Source organism: Cyanistes caeruleus, chromosome 2, assembly GCF_971803275.1.
Source record: "Cyanistes caeruleus chromosome 2, bCyaCae1.hap1.1, whole genome shotgun sequence".
Classification (NCBI taxonomy): domain Eukaryota; kingdom Metazoa; phylum Chordata; class Aves; order Passeriformes; family Paridae; genus Cyanistes; species Cyanistes caeruleus.
Genome location: NC_141702.1, coordinates 117,782,217 through 117,798,370, shown reverse-complemented (window position 1 = coordinate 117,798,370; position 16,154 = coordinate 117,782,217). Strand labels below are relative to the sequence as shown.

Sequence of the window (16,154 nt, the reverse complement as noted above, 5' to 3'; positions counted from 1 at the left end):
TATGGTTGCCCCAGTCTATCAATAGCGTGGGCATGTTTGATGTGACTGAGTAACACCTTTCTCTTGGCCAGAAGGGAATCAATTTTTAAAAAAACATTGTTTCCTGTTCTTGTTGAGTGCTCAGGCATATGGGATTGTGTTGGGAAACTGCTCCTGTGCATCAGACACTTGCTTGAGCTCCTGTATGAAATTTCTGCTTCCCTTTAGGCACCTCCCTCCCCACTCCAGGCCAGTGTAACACCTTAAGGTATTAGAGAGCAGCACACACAGACCTTGCAGCCATTCCTCCTGCAGCTCAGTGAAAACTAGCCTTCATGAAACTGTACCACTGTGTTCTGAGCTTCTTTCTTAATAATTAAGGAATCACAGAATCCTTTAGGTTGGAAAAGGTCTCCAAGATCAAGTCCCATTTTTGAGGAGGTAAAGAAGACTTGACTTATGCTAAATTTATCTTGTCATAGGAATAGATTCAATACTGAATCCCCTCCTGGCTGTATCTATAAATAAAAGCAGGCAAAGGCTTTTCCAGGCTTGAGGCCAAGTGACAGCACAGAATGGCCGTGTCCCTGAAGTCAGGGTCTTGTCCTGCCTTTGACTGGCAAAGTTTAACAGGACTGTCAGCTCCTCTACTTTGGGAATCATAGGGGCATTGAGTGTTAAGTTTTGGGAGGTGCTGCTGTTGTTTTGGACCAAGACTCTCACAGAAAAACCTCTGTTGTTGCAGGGAGAATTAACAGAGTTGAACTGCATCTCGGCAGCAGTTTTCATCATACACCTGCCTGTAGGGATTTGTGTACACTACACATCTTCCTACAGCTTTTGGGCTGATTCTCCATGGATAATGTGGGAGATCTTGCTGGAGTTTGGTCCTCTAAGGTCTCATGCCACTGCTCATGGCTGAGCTTCCAGCTCTCTGGGACGCCTCTTGCTAAGAGAGCTCCCGGAGAACAAAATTGCCTTCCCTCTGGTTTGGGATATCCAAAAGTAGGTCTTCATTAGTGGATTAAAGCATCCAGCACATGAATATTTCCAGTGGTCAAGAGAATTTGCTGCTAGAACGTTTTGGTACAAATATCAGATTATGTAGGCTCTGGCCTGGCTGTGATAGCCTGAAGGTGTTTGGTGAATTAGGTAACGGAACTTCTTTTCCTTTTTCTTTGTGCACAGACCTGCCTTCCTACTTTGCTGTATGAACTTGCAAAGGCTTGGCCATTGCAGACATAGGGAAAAATCAGCCCAAGGAGGAAAATTACCTACCTGAGATTGGCACCAGCAATAAATAACACCACTGAAGGTCTAATCATTGCTGCATGTGGCCTTTGTTCAAAAAACACGGTGCACATGCTTGACCTTCTTTTGATATTTCTTTAGCTGATTCTGCTTGAGTTGCTCCCACATTTCATCTATTCAAGGCTAGGACAGCATAATGGTAATTTTATTTTTAGTTGTTTTATGTAGTTTTATTGTATTTTGTGTTCTCATTCAGCCTACAGTAATTACTTTAGTGTCCACGGTGACCAAACATGCTGGCACAATCATAAAAAGACTTTGGGCTGGCAGCAGTTTTCTTGCTGTGTAATCAGTTGCACCTTCCAATTAAAGGTATATTTACCTACAAGTGATACTTTTAATCATGTAGTTTGTTTCCATCATTTGTAGTCTTTGAAGTTTTCTACAAGCTGAAAATATTGGTGGTTTGGATTTTTTGCTTGTGCTTTTTAGGTAACTTCACTGAAGTAAAATGTTTTAGCTGCCTTGCTACGCTTATTTTCAGTGTGTCGTATCTGTAAAATACTAGACGTGCTTCAGAGGCGTCTGCTTTCACCACATCAAATAGTAACCAGTTTCCAAATAGGAATTCTGGATTTATTCCTTGTGGAACAGAGTTATGTGAAGATAGTCTGCCATCACTGAGATCAAAAGGGATGGTGCTGGTCCCTCTGCCTTTTGACACACCCCATTAATTTTCTTTCCCAGAGAATATGTATATTTCTCTTACATTGGCCAGGACATCTTGCTAATTTATTCTCAGTTGGAATGTTAAAATAAAAATGCACTTGTCTCATTTTATGTCACAGCACGGATGTAGGTTTCCTCGTTGGTTTATTTTTTATTGCCCAAAAGGACTTTGGTCTCATAAGCTGAAAATGATAAGCACAGTATATAGTTTGTGGGTTGCTCTCAGACGTTTATTCCAGTCTTTTGCCTTGTTCTTGGTGAAACATTTGGTCAGGATAATAACTAACCTTTGATATGACAAATGAAATGATTCTTTGCAAGTATTCTATCTAAGAAACAACCCTCTGGTTTTGCCTTGAGTTGGATATTTTTCCTGCAGTGCTCATGGCTCTCTCCAGAGCTCTGGTTTTCGCTTTGTTCGGCTGGGTTACGTTCCTCTGTCTCGATGCACAAAGTGAGTATTGTCACGTTTATAAATGCCTCAGTATTTTACTGCTTTTATTGGAATGGAATTAAATTGAATTTATTAAATTAATGCATATCACAAACCTAGGAGTTCCAAGTGCTTTGATTTATTGGTAAAATAATATCTGAACAAGCAATCTTGGCACCATTGGACATGGTGTGTGGGCTTTCAGGGACTGTGATGGACAGGTGGAAACTCCTCTTTTATTTATAAGGGTTTTTACAAGTTTTATTTAACTTTTGGGGGTTTGATTATTTTATATCTGCAGTAGTCAATTAATTTAATACCTAGTCTGAGGCAGAGTCTGAGGATAGATAATTTTAAAGTTGGAATCAGTTGAATTCCTTGCTGCTGCTGCTCAGTTAAATGAGATTGGAATAGTTACCATTGTTAATTCTGTTATTTGCAGTGATAAGTACTTCACTAAAAGTTCTGTTTGATGTGCTGAGGCTTCCAGAAAGTGAAAACTTCCAAATTTTTATTTTTTTCACTGGTCCAGAGCCTAGGCTTTAGCATACTCAGAGATGGAGGTGGTGAATTAAACCTATAACCGGCAGCTGCTGACTAGGAATAGTCATTAGGATTCTATTCAGTGGCCTGTGTGCAAATCTGCCCACTGCTCACTTAAAAATGAGATCATATAACGTGATGCAGACATGAAGGCATCTACCTAGCCAGGAAAAAGTAGCCCACTACTCGTTTATACCAAATGTCCCTTTGAATATCCATAAGGATAGCAAGGATAAGGAGTTGGGGGCATTCTTAGCACTGGTGTAAGATCACAAGAGCTGGACTGCATTCTGGAAGCTTTGCTGCTGAATTCTGGTCAGGGAAGGGGGAGAAGTTTTGGTAGACCTCTGGATTTTTGTGTGTATAAGTTTGCAGATCTTAATGATTAAAAAAAATTACTGTCACTTTTGTGAACAGTAAATTGTGTCACTTTTGTCACACAGAAAAAGTAGAGAGGTAACTGAGGTACAAGAAACCACTTAGGAAAGCCACTTCTCATGAAAAGGAAACATATACTCCAAAAGGGTTTTTTCTATAAAAGTTTAAGGGGAGGAAATTTTAGGTAAATGCACCAATGTGCCTTCACCCTAATCTCCTGGATTCTGTGGGGAATAGCTTTGGCTTTCTAGTTGTCTTGGGAGCAGAAAACAATCTCAGGGTAAGGTACAAGAATAGTTTCGGTTATGATTTCCACAAATGGCTCATCAGGACACGATAGAGCAGTGACTCACTCTTGTCAGGCAGTAAAACCCTAGACTGGCTCCAGGACACCAATGCTTGCCTATTCCCTGTCAGGTATTGCTTTGAACTCTTCAAGGTGCCACCATGATAAATGTCTTGGAGCTTAATTTGAACCTCTGTGTGCATCTGGGTTTACATAACATCAGCTTATTTGCCTTCTACTGTTTCTGGACACAGTTTCTCTGTGTTCTTTGTACATGACATTTCTGTTTCTTTTAGAAACCACACGTATCGACTGTGATACACCACGCAGGCCATTGGTGCTCTCAAGCTTTTTAGATGGATATACAGGTAAAATCAAGATCCTAACCTAGAACTGTCTGATCTCCTCCCAAATGCACTTTATTTCTTCACTGTAGTGAGTGTATTTTATGAGTGTGTTTTATAAATTGATTTACAAGAATCTTCATGGCTGGATGTAGCAGCTGCCTACATGAAATGCTACTTAGTGGAATAAATAAATATAACCCCCCAAATTCCCTGATCCAAAGATCTCACTGAATAAACACATCAGGCAATGGGAAAGAAAATGAGTACAAGAAAATGTTCTCAGTTCAGCTTGTCCAGCCAGTATTTGATGTCACTAATGGATATCTGGCAGTTTCATAAGGCAAAGTGTTAAGTTATGGCCAAAGCCTTCTCCTTGGGATGTTGTCATAATCCTTAGGATCTCATTCTGACTGTCCATGGCAAACTTCACTGCTTCTGGCTTTCAACAGCACACAGAAAACAAACATGATCCAAAGCAGTGATGTTTTTACAATCACTGTTGAAACATTTCTTTTTGAGTTGTGGGAGCGTAGCTGCTACGTCTGATTCTTGCATGGAGTTAGAAAGCAAGATAACTGCATTTCACTCTGATTTCATTTGATTTTTAATCAGCCAGCAAGAGCTCTGGCCTTCTGTGTGCATTATATGTGTAAATGAAGCTGCTGACATATCTGATGGATAAGCAAGAGGGACAAGCAGCTTTAATTTTTCCCCATTATTTTTTATTTGGCTTTCTCCTCTGGAGAGAATGCTTTTTCCTAGGCAGCTGCATGATACTTCTTGGCTGAATGTATCCAGCTCTTCAGGGAGGACTGGACAGCCTGTGGCAACAGACAAAGCTGGATTTTGTTTTCCTGGAGGGTTTTCAGCACTGCACACAGCAGGGTGGTCCCACACAAAGCTGTGCCCCTGAGACCCAGCCCTGCAGTTCTGTGCTCGCTGTCAGCTCGCTGGACTTTGTCCTCACACACAAATAAAGTTCAGTGTCTGGGCTGGTAGCTGACAGTGTTCCAGACACTCCCTGCTGCTGGAAGAAAATTAAGTTATATTTCTGAAACTCTTGGGAGACCAAGAGCACAAAGCTATGCATGGAGATTAGAGACTGTTACAGAAAGCATTTACTAACCTAAACTAGTAGCAATGGAGTACAAAACTAGTGGATAAGGAAGAAATACAGCTTGGAAGTTTCCTGAAGATCATGGAAAATATTTGGGTTGTTCAGGAAAGACTTTGGAGAGGAGATTATGGGTTTGCAATCCAGATAACGTGTGCCACAAGAAGATAAGTGTGTTACATACACACAAATGTCTTGATGATGACATTTGATGATGATGTAAGGGAACTTTCTTTAGTAAAATTGCCAGTAACACCATGTTGGATGGTTTAAAGGGCTACATTTCCCAGGCAATTTCAAACAGATTTGGTGTTTAACAGAGCAAGTAGTACACAGTCAGTCTAACAGGAATCCTGATCATTGCAAACAACAAGTTGCCGTATTTTCAGGAGAATAGTTCCTAAATGCATGGTGGTAGAAAATCTCATAAGAATTGATTTGAAGGTTGCAGTGTTTTGAGTACAAACAAGAACATGTTCAGGGAAAGGCCACACGCTTTCCACCTGAATCCAGATTCACACTGGATTCTACTGCCTGATAGATCCAGCTAAAATAAAGGTCCTTGTGTTTGGAAAATACTGAAACTGCCCCCATGCAGCCTCTCAATGATTTTGATTACACTGGCTGACTTTGATTATATTTTCACAGTGAATGTGGGGAAAAAAAAGTTTTGCATCATAAAACTGTTTTCAAAAAAATTGTGGCAATTTAGGTGTAAATGATGCTAAGCTTTTTAAGTCTGGATTTATTGTGTGAATGTATTGGAAAAAATTGGTTTATGTAGTTTTAAAAATGCATCATTTAAAAACACTTGTACAGGGTACTTAAGGGGACTTCAACAGATCCTGCAGTTTAGCTGAAAATTCCAAAAAGATATAAAATGTAACCAAAAGCCACCAGTAATCAAGCTGTCATTACATATGAAATGAACCTATGGATTTCTTTTCCATAAAGCAATCTAATTTTGTTCCATTTTCTCTTACAGGTGATATAGAATGGATTATAGATATCCCACCAAATGTGCAGGTGAAATTACAAGAGTTTACATTCCCTGAACACCTCAGTTATGTAGAGCTGCAGTGGGATTATGGATCTAGCAATGCAACTGTGAGGACTACTAAAGCACTGGATGTTGAGGCTCTTGAGGTATTGCTTTTACTGCATATAAAGCTTAGAGAGAAAGGTTTTCTTGACAAGTGAAAAAGAAATAGCTTTAAGATAATCCATTTTAATCGTTCATTCTCTCACAGTACAGGTTGGTATTTCAAAAAAGTGATTTGTCCGAATAGAATTCAGTATCTACCTCTCACTGATATCTGTTAAATGTCTTCAATTTCTTATAACTAAACTTTGCTGTCATCTGACAGCCAGACAGGTTCTTTCCTGGTGCTGTATTGTACTGAGAGCTGTAAACACGCATTATGACAGGTGCCACTTGCCTTAAGCTCACCTCTCAGGAGCGTGAATTATTTCATCAGTGAGATTGAGCAGATATAACTTGGTAGAAGGTAATTCTTAATCATAAGTACTTCACACAGTAATGGATTTATGGGCCTCTGTTGCCTGATGCACAGAAGGATAGATCCTTCTTCTTCAGGCAGTTCTTATTCTGGAGGACTACTAAGGAATTTAGAAAGCAATATCAGTGTTTTTCCTGGCTGAAGTTGCCTCTGAATATGAAAATGGTGTACTACTGCAGAGTAAATAAAGACAATTTATTATACAAGTGCTACTTCAGAGTAGCATTGAATCTGTGTTTTGGACACTGCCAGCTCAGAGAAGCACTGTACCTGACAGACCTGGACCAGGCATACTGCAAAAAACACTGTTACAACCAGTGTTTGCAATGGATGAAAACATGATTTTGGCTTTTTACATTTGCATTTCTCATCTGGATATCTCCCTAATGGATTAAAACACTGTTTATGCTTCTTGCACATGTTCTTATTCCATGTCAACTTTTTGTTGGGGAAGGCAGCCAGGCACAGGGGGATGGTGGGATTTGGGTAGGTGGGTATAAGTAGCAGAGAAATGGCAGTCAGCTAAACTTTATAATATAGAGCAAAATGATTACAAAGTGTTAATTTTAAGCAGAGTGTTTTGGTACAGCACACCTGAGGATTCAAGTACTAGGAGTAATTTTGTATAATTTTCGCAAAAATTATCTTTGATAATCATATTATTAGTCCATTGAATATATTATTTATTGGTTTGTTTGTTCAATTTTAGGGTAATATGATCTGGTATGCCATTGTTTGCCAAAGGATTGGAGCAGTGAGTACAAACCATGCTTTATCAACTGTATTTATTGTCTAATTTAATGCAAATTATTATTTTCTGCAACACTATTTAATTGAAAGCTATGATGCAGGGAGTTCAGAGTACCTTGTAGAAAATAATCTGTTGAAATCTGCTGATTGAAAGGGGTGTTTTTGTTCACAGAAAACTAAGGTAAATTTTAAAAAGTTAATTTTAGGAATAGTAGTCTTATTCCCTCTGTTCTCTAATTCTAAATGGCAGTTTAATGGAAGGTGTCTCTTTGAGGATCTCATTTTAGATGAAATGAAATGTTAGCAGAATGCTGCCACCTCACTGTTGTCCTTTGTTCCACTCCAAAGGTTGATGAGATAGAGAACGGACGGCAAGTAGTATTGACAGATGTAAATGACAATGCTCCAGAATTCCAACAAGCTAATTACAGTGCTTCAGTATCAGAGGTGGGTTATGGCAAATGCTGATACTTTTTTCCTGGGATACTTTTAAATTACTCTTTGGGGAGGTTCCAATGAGACCATGCTGAGATGAGCTCATTATGTGCAACCTCATGGGATTTATCTGCTGCTTCCCATGGGTGTGGAGAAGAAAGGCTGGGCTGCACGTACAGCTGAGGGAGTGGGGTGATGGAGAAACATTCCCAGCCAAAAATGGCAATGGGAAGTGATTTGCTAAGCAGAGTGGCACAATTTTGCTGCTCCAGGTTAGGGAAGATGTGGAAAGGGGCATTTGACTGAATATTTGTTGATCTTTATTTCCTCTTAGGTAGCTGGAATTAATTCCACAGTTGTAAAAGTGGAAGCTAAAGATAAGGACTTTTCACCACAATTCAACCTCCTTACTTACAGTCTTTGGGTGAGTGCCCTTTGTTAGCTGGAAACTGAGAATACCAACTTGAATTTCATAGATCTATAGCGTGGGACCTGATCCCAGCGTGCTCCCTTGCACTGTGAAGATTAAAAATCTGCAAAACATCCAAGAGACCTTTCAGATTACACTACAGGATGAGCCTGGCATGCAGCAAGGCCTGAATCTTGTTTCTTAACATTTGTGGAATGATTTATGGCACTCTTCAGCTACAGCTAAGCAGCTCAGTGGTCTGCAGTAGCAGGAGGGAGAGTTGGTTCCCCTCTTTTAAAGGTTTATATTTGATTTACTGTCGGTCTCCAGTCCTCAAGCCAACTGAAGTAAGATCATTTCAACTAAATTTAGATATCTGTAGTGGAAATCTTCACATCTGAGCTTGTCTCTGCTCCTTTTATAGCTGGTGAAGGGAAGCTGATGCCATTGCCCTGTGTGCCATAGGATAAGATAAATCAGACAGAAATTCTGTTGGCACTGACAGGGGAGGCAATGGAATGTTTGAATAGAATAGAGGAGGATCAGCCTTTTTCTTTCCACTGGTGGTGGCTGAGACATTCCTGCACCTTTATGAAAATAGTCCAATAATAAATGTGAAAAAAAATGCGAAAAGAAAATGTGTTTCATCATCAATAATATAAAATATTTGATTTATTCATTTAATAGGGCCCAAACTCTGATTACTTTTCTATAAGGGAAGGAGATGGAAACGTCACGGTGAAAAAACCACTGGATTACAATGAGGTCAACTTTTTCAATTTAACAGTCCAAGCAAAGGTATGATATAAATTAAAAGAAAAATGAGACCCACAATAACTCTACAATGATAGTTCCTTTGTTTTATAGCATTCCAGTTTCTACAAATTTACAGCTTTGGGAGTTCCCAACCCAAAAGTTGTGTCTGCAGCTTGGTTTATACTGGAGACAAAGTAGCACATTCTTTATATTTCAGCCATTGTTTGTTTCCTCTCAAATACCAGCCCAAGTTTCTTTCTGTACTTCTCTAAGTATAAATATTCTACATATTAATTTTCCATTATTATGACACATATTCACCTATTCATTCTGGCAGATCTCTCATATTTTTGCTGCATCTTAACAGGTTTTTTGTTTGTCTTTTTTGAGATTTAAGTATGTATTTGCCTTCATTTCCTCTTAGAACTAAAAATAAACAGTTTTGCTAGGATTATTGTGGTATCTAGCAAATAGTACAGCTGTAACAATTGTTCTATTCTATATTCTACATGCCTGATAGAAACTGAGAAACTAAAGAAAGATTACCTGTTGATAATTTTGTTCCTAGAACTGGATTCCAGAAATGGAAAAACATGACAGGCTGAAAGTTCTCAGCTTAAAAATGCTGCAAAATACATGTAATAAAATTCTGCTGTATTTTCCATGGAGATATGGGGTTTTTTCATGACAGTGGTTCTTATTTTCTTCTTTCCATTGGGATGCAGGAAAAATTTGGAAACCAGAGTGCCACTGCATCATTAATAATTAATGTGCAAGATTATGATACATTGAACCCCTATTTCAGTCAATCCGTGTACAGTGGGAGTATCAATGAAGACCAGGTAAAAGCTCTTCACTGAATGCTGCTGCAAATGGGTTACCCCTATCCATAGGGCTTTTCTTCCAAGGATTCTTCCTCCCTGAGCAGCTTAAGATGATGGATAGAGCTGCTTTCCTCTGTGATGACCAGTGGAAAATGATATCAGCTGTAGACTTCCAACTACCGGATAAACAGACCATGTATTATATGAAGTATAGATTTTTTTTTTTTTTTTTTGGTGGGGGGGATAGAAACACATAATTTTGTATTTGGGGGAAAAAAAATTAAAAATAAAAAGAAGAAAAAAAAGGAAAAAAAACCTCAAATTCCTGTTTTGACTGGGCTTTTAATGTAAAATTAAAGGGCAGCTGGCTGTCCATCAGTCCGGAAATTAGTTTTAATTAGTGTAATTCCATCATACAGCATTACAATCAGGTAAGCAAAAATAAGAATCTGAATGGCAGTCCATAGTCTATACTACTTTTGTAACATTTTTTTCTATATAGAGTAGTGATTTCTTGGTGGAATTTGTTTGACTCAGGTTTCTGTATGTATTAAGAAAAAAAATTACAGTATAGTATTATCAGAGTAATCCACTAAAATTAAAAAGGTTCGTTATTATCTCTATCTCTATGTCATTCTCTTTGTGTTAACATATTTTAAATCACATATACTTTTAGAGTTACACCTCCAGTGTCCCTTTTGTTAGAAGTTAACCTTTCATTCTCTGAAAGGAATAATTTTAGCCCTTCTAAAATGTTTTTATCTTTCACATTACTGTTTTTCTATGGGCTGCAGTATAGACTTGTGTGTTGCTTTCCAGGAGAGGAATGGAACTGAAACAGTCAATGTTCTTAACATAAATTCCTTCTGTGACTGCAGCTTCATAATCTGGTGTTTCTTAAACACAGCGTATCCTTCAAGCATCTTGGTCATCATTTTACTCTGTAAAGCATATGTGGCAAAGAAAGAATTTTTCTCTGGATCACATTGATTAAATACATGTGTCTGGCTTCTTTAATCAAAACTCTGACTTATCTAATGAAGGATTTGAAGTTAATGTATGTTTTTTTTTAAGATATTCAGATTAATGTATGTTTTCTAGGTGGGTCCTTTGGCTATTCTCCCAGAGATCTTGGCTCAAGATGGAGACAAAGGTATAAATGAAAAAATAATTTACAGCATCAAACTAGGTAAGAGCCTTTTTTTTTCTTCTAGATGTTGACCCAGTAATTGAAGATGATTCATTTACCTGTTACTGGAGGGAATGATAAGGAAGTGCAGGGTCCATTCAGATGTCTTCGAGTGCCCACAGCTTCACTGCAGTGCTGCTCCACCAGCTAAATCAGCCTAATCTCAGCCATTACTGCAGGGTCCAGCTACTTCTAAAATGTTTAGATGTTCTTACCCTCCTTCCAAGGAACAAAAATCAATTCCTGATTTCAAGTCTAAGCCACTCTAGAGGCTCCAATTTGATCAAAGAATTTCTATTCAGGACCATCTAGAGAGAGGATTCCCTCAAGAGCTGTTCCTCCTCCTAAAGAAATTTCCAAAATTTTATGAAATGCTTAATTTGAGACCCTTGAAGTGTGAGTGAATTTTCTAGGAATTGTTTTGAGGACAGAGTTTTTAAAAAACAGCTTTTCATGTTCCTTTTTGCTGTGGCTAAGAAGTTAACGCTTATACAAAGGACAAATCAGACTTCCAGTTCTGGTTCACTTTCATTAAACCTTCCCAGCCTTCCAGTTCTGGTTCATTTTCATTAAACCTTCCCAATTTGTTGCTTTTCAGTGAAGCCCCCAGCCTACAACAACAACTTTTCGATCAGTGACACTGGAGTGTTGGAAGTCAAGACCCCAATTGACAGAGAAAGATGTCCCAATCTTGTGGTGGGCATTCAGGTAGAGATTGTTTTGTCTAGAGATTTTAGTCTCAATTTCAGAAAATAAATCCAAGTATAAATAAATCCAAGTTGCTGTTAATAGCATTTCTCATAGTCATTGGTATCAAGGTTCCATCCTGCCATTTAAAAATCAAAATAAAGGAAAAATGAATTAATTATAAATATGCAGTTGTTATGTCCTTGTGGCAAGCTTGTAAGTTGTTATCAGGGCATGGAATTTACAGCTGTAAACTCTGCTTTCTAGGCAGCTCAGCAAGATAAGATTTTCAAAACAGCTGATGCAGTAGTTCTGGTTACTATTGGAGATGTGAATGACCATAATCCAGTACTGTCACAAGCAAGTTATGATGTCTCACTTCCAGAAAATTTCCCAAATGGGATGGAAGTTCTTCAAGTAACAGCTACTGACCAAGATGAGGTAAAAGACAGTGGTTTTATGGCTGCTACAAATATTGCGCTTCTGAAATATAATATAAAATGCATCTGTGTTATACAGCTATTGAGAAGAGAATTATTTTTTTTCACTTAAATATGCTTAAGGAAAGCAAACTTAGTTTCCCTTCTTTAAGGGGTAGAGTACTGCAGACAAAGAAAAAATTTTGTCTCTCTTTGGAACTCCTCTGGCTTGCATAAGGTCCCAAATCTGAAACTGCAGAAGTGCAAAATGAACACAAAGCTGCAAGTCATTCTCAGCCTGCATGTTATTTCTTCCAGGTTGTTTGCTTCTTTCTCTTTTTTTAATTTTGGGGTTTTTTTTGGAACTGTAATCTCAATTAAAGCAGGAAATTTCATCTTCTCCATGTGGAAAATAAGAAAGCATCCTAAGGGAGTAGTTGAGTGATTATCCTATTTAATAACAAATGCAAATGTTCCGTTTGCAGGGAGGCTTCCAGGGAACACTCAGTCTCACTCCAGAGGACAGTCCCTTCCAGCTGAGTCCAGATGGGATCCTAACTGTGAGGAACTCCATGCTGCTGGACAGGGAGAGAGTACCCTCTATTCACCTACAGGTATTAAAAACAAGCCTGCTCCTTTCCAAGGTAACCTGAGGCCAACAGGTGAGACCTGATCTGTCCTGCCAGGAGGCCAAACCTTGAGTATGGGTCAGCAGCTTAATTGAAGAAACAAATCCAGACTTTGGCAGCAGTGTTATCTGGAGGGAAATACCACTGCTGATACAGTTTCCTCAGCTTGTACTTCTCATTTTCTCTTTTTACTACTTCCACAACATGCCTTTGAACAGCAGTCTTCTCACTGTATCGTTTTTGCAGGTCACTGCTAGGGATCATTTGCTACCTTACACAGAGGTGAGCTCTCCTATCAACATAGTGCTGCTGGATGAAAATGACAACAGCCCAACCTTTAGGGACACAACATATAGACAAGATATTTTCCTCAACATGACTGCAGGAATGGCCATTCTTCAGGTACTAGAAATACTAAACAAAAATGACATTTCTGAGTTGAATGCATGCATGAGTCCTTGCTTAAAATTGTGAAGCAGTTCTGTTGAGCAGGGAATCTTTTTGGAACAGCTCGCAGTTGAGAAATAATCCACCTTTCATTTCAGAGCTATTGATATTCCATAATCACAGTGTCCTGGATACTTTAATCACATCCCAGATCAGGGAATAAATTATAAAGGATATTTATTCTGGTGCTGTGCACTAGCCTGAATTCCACAAATATATGACAGAAAATAAGATTTCTGAATTTAGTTGTTGTAAAGTGTTGAATAAAAACTGAATGTTGTTAGAGTCCAGGAACTCAAATAATGGCACAACATTTTTGAAAGGCTGCTGAATTCTGGAGCATTTGGGATAATTTTTAGATTCATGTTACTTTTTGTAACATGGTAAACCAGTTAACCAAATAAAATAGGAACTAGTTGAGATCTATAGGGAGTCACTATCAATGCTCATACCCATATGAGCAGATTTCATGGCTCCTGATGAAATCTCTTGAACAATCTTCCTCCAGTGCCTTTAAGATTGTTATGAAACCAATTTTCTGAGATAGAAACTTGGCGTAATTCATATGAGTTCCACAAGAGCAGGATTTTGCTTGTGCTGCTGGAATGATATTTGTGTGTGTTTACGTCCAAGAGCAAACTTTGTCACTGAGGTTTAACCTAGGAATTACATAGGAAGTGGGCAGTCAAAGGTACAACCAAATTTCACTGCAGCTGTATTTACCTGATTTTTCATGCATATCTAAAATGGGAGAAAATTTGATAAAAGCACAGAACCTAGAATAAAATAACTTTTTTTCCTGCAGGTTGCTGCTGATGATCCAGATGATGGTATAAATGGAGAGATAAGCTTCACCTTAGCTGGTGGCAATGAAGATGGACACTTTGAGTTGGATACATCCACAGGACAAATCAGTTTAAAAACAGTAATCCCATTAGGAATCAATGAGCTTAAGAAGTTTGTCTTGTGGATAACAGCTACTGATGGTAAGACAGGATATTAGTACCAGTCAGCACAGCTATTCCTGGTGATGAGTTTTGGTTTTGTTTGATTTTTTACTTGAAGGAATGCTGTCAAATAGGTTCACAGGCTTTATTTAAATAATACCATATACTTTATCTGCTCTTGTTTGTTGAAGATAAGGAACTGTCTTACTTATCCAAAGTAATTGCTGCATCTCTGGTAAAAATGTTCCTGCTGACGGCATTATAGCAAATCTCTTTTCTTTATGGCTGTGGGAAGAACATGTGAAAAAATAGATATATATAGAATCACATCTTCCTTTAGTGTACTGACTGGTGTTGCACAGCACAGGAAACAGAAATTCAGGCAGAAGTCAGAAATTTATAACTCTCTCGTCAATCAACAAGGAGTAAAATTAAAGTAAAAGGCACTGAGTAATTTGGTCATTATTTGCACATCCATGTTGGTAAACTTGAAATGCCAATTCCATTTTTAGGATGACTAGCAAGAAGAATATTTCCTTAGCCATAGTTATTGGGGGTTTCTTTGTTTTAAAAGAATAACGGAGAGCTCAGTGAACATTCATGACCTGAATAAGGGCAGAAATAAATGTAACTTAGGAGTGGCATCCCACTCCTGGTGTAATGAGAATACGAAGTGGCTTTCAGCTTCTTTTGCCTTCACAAAGGCAATCACAGCTTTGTGATTTTTCCATGATTTGGTCAATATGAGCTCTGTGTCTTCAGATTTAGGGTCACGTGGACAAAATGGGTCTTGTCCATTGGGGATATGGGTCCAGAAGGGATTGCTCAGTCCATCCTTTGTCTGTGGTCTTGGTGAGGACCTCTGAGGCAGCACCATAACAGCAGCACTAAGGATTAAATACAAAAAAAACCAGCAGTACCCCTAGAAAAGTGTATTTTGGGGGAGGGAATACAAATAGTTATTTTGTGCATCTGCTGAGAGATTGTTTCCTTTTGCTTGCAGGTGGGACCACTCCAAGAAGTTCATCAGTACCAGTAGAAATCTTTGCAGTTGGAGATTCCAGGCCACAGTTTATTCAGAAAACATACAATGTGACTGTGGAAGAAGAGCTGCTTGCTCCTGTTAAAGTAGTACAAGTAAGAACTTTATTCTATCTCTACATAGGACAGGGAAGCTCTGAGAAAATACTAATTTTGTAATAGATGTGCCCTAAATATCCACATCTCCCTGAGTTATAGAGAACTAGAGCCTGTGTGTTCTACATATCAAGCTTCATGTGCAGTACGTCCCTCAGATGAAGCTTGTCACCCACAAAGGTGGGTTTGCTTCCAGTTAAACCTTTGCAAATATTTAAACAGCATCTGCTACCATGTAGCATTTTAAAAATCCCAAAAAAGCCCTAAAGCAGCTCTCCAAATCAAACAAAATTAATTCCAGAACTGCTTGAGAAAGTAAACTTTTGTGTGTAGCCCTCTGTTGACTTTGGTCACCCTTCAAAGGTTTCAGTGGCACAAAGCTTGGGATAGGCAATATTCCCTCATCTCTTGGTGATAAATCTAAAACCCTGTGACATGAGATGAGAATTCCCATCAGAGAAATGTCATAAAGGCATTTTCAAAGAAGCCCCTAGAACTTCCTCTTCATTTTGATAAAAAAAGAAAAAGCTCAGACAAGCAGAGCACCAGAATGCATCACGATAGCTCCTTCTTGGATGAAGGGCTGAACACACATGGGAGGTTTCATATCAAAGCAGTGAGAAGGAAATGTGTTTTAGTGTTTTGATTTATAGACACCTTGAGTTAATTCTGCCCCTTTTTTCATGTAATGAAAGGCAGAACCAAAGGTTGAAGTGCAGTCTGTTATTTTTATTCTGTGTTATATATATATTCGTATTTTAACAAAAGGCAGTCCTCTCTGCATTTTTATGTATATTGAGGCTTGATCTTCACTTCTTTTAAAGAATCTGTGAAGTTAACAAATATCTGAATGAAAATTCATTAAAAGAAGTAAAAATCAAGACACAGTATCGACACTGTAAGTTGATATCAATCCACAATATCAACCATAAAATGAGTCTGGAC

The 16,154-nt window shown here is 38.5% G+C and overlaps 1 protein-coding gene across 1 annotated transcript in view; it reads left to right on the top strand.

Moving 5' to 3' along the window:
• The first annotated feature begins 2,252 nt into the window (after nt 1-2,252).
• The window catches only part of LOC111926442 (cadherin-23-like), a 38,008-nt gene continuing 24,106 nt past the window's right edge, over nt 2,253-16,154 (top strand). Inside the window, exons 1-15 of the mRNA XM_023923114.2 lie at nt 2,253-2,413; nt 3,896-3,967; nt 6,046-6,206; nt 7,290-7,334; nt 7,679-7,777; nt 8,100-8,189; nt 8,862-8,972; nt 9,656-9,772; nt 10,856-10,943; nt 11,542-11,651; nt 11,898-12,071; nt 12,535-12,663; nt 12,925-13,080; nt 13,931-14,111; nt 15,076-15,209. Coding sequence (XP_023778882.2) covers nt 2,344-2,413; nt 3,896-3,967; nt 6,046-6,206; nt 7,290-7,334; nt 7,679-7,777; nt 8,100-8,189; nt 8,862-8,972; nt 9,656-9,772; nt 10,856-10,943; nt 11,542-11,651; nt 11,898-12,071; nt 12,535-12,663; nt 12,925-13,080; nt 13,931-14,111; nt 15,076-15,209 — 1,737 coding nt within the window. The 5' untranslated portion in view covers nt 2,253-2,343. The remainder of the gene's footprint in view (nt 2,414-3,895; nt 3,968-6,045; nt 6,207-7,289; nt 7,335-7,678; nt 7,778-8,099; nt 8,190-8,861; nt 8,973-9,655; nt 9,773-10,855; nt 10,944-11,541; nt 11,652-11,897; nt 12,072-12,534; nt 12,664-12,924; nt 13,081-13,930; nt 14,112-15,075; nt 15,210-16,154) is intronic.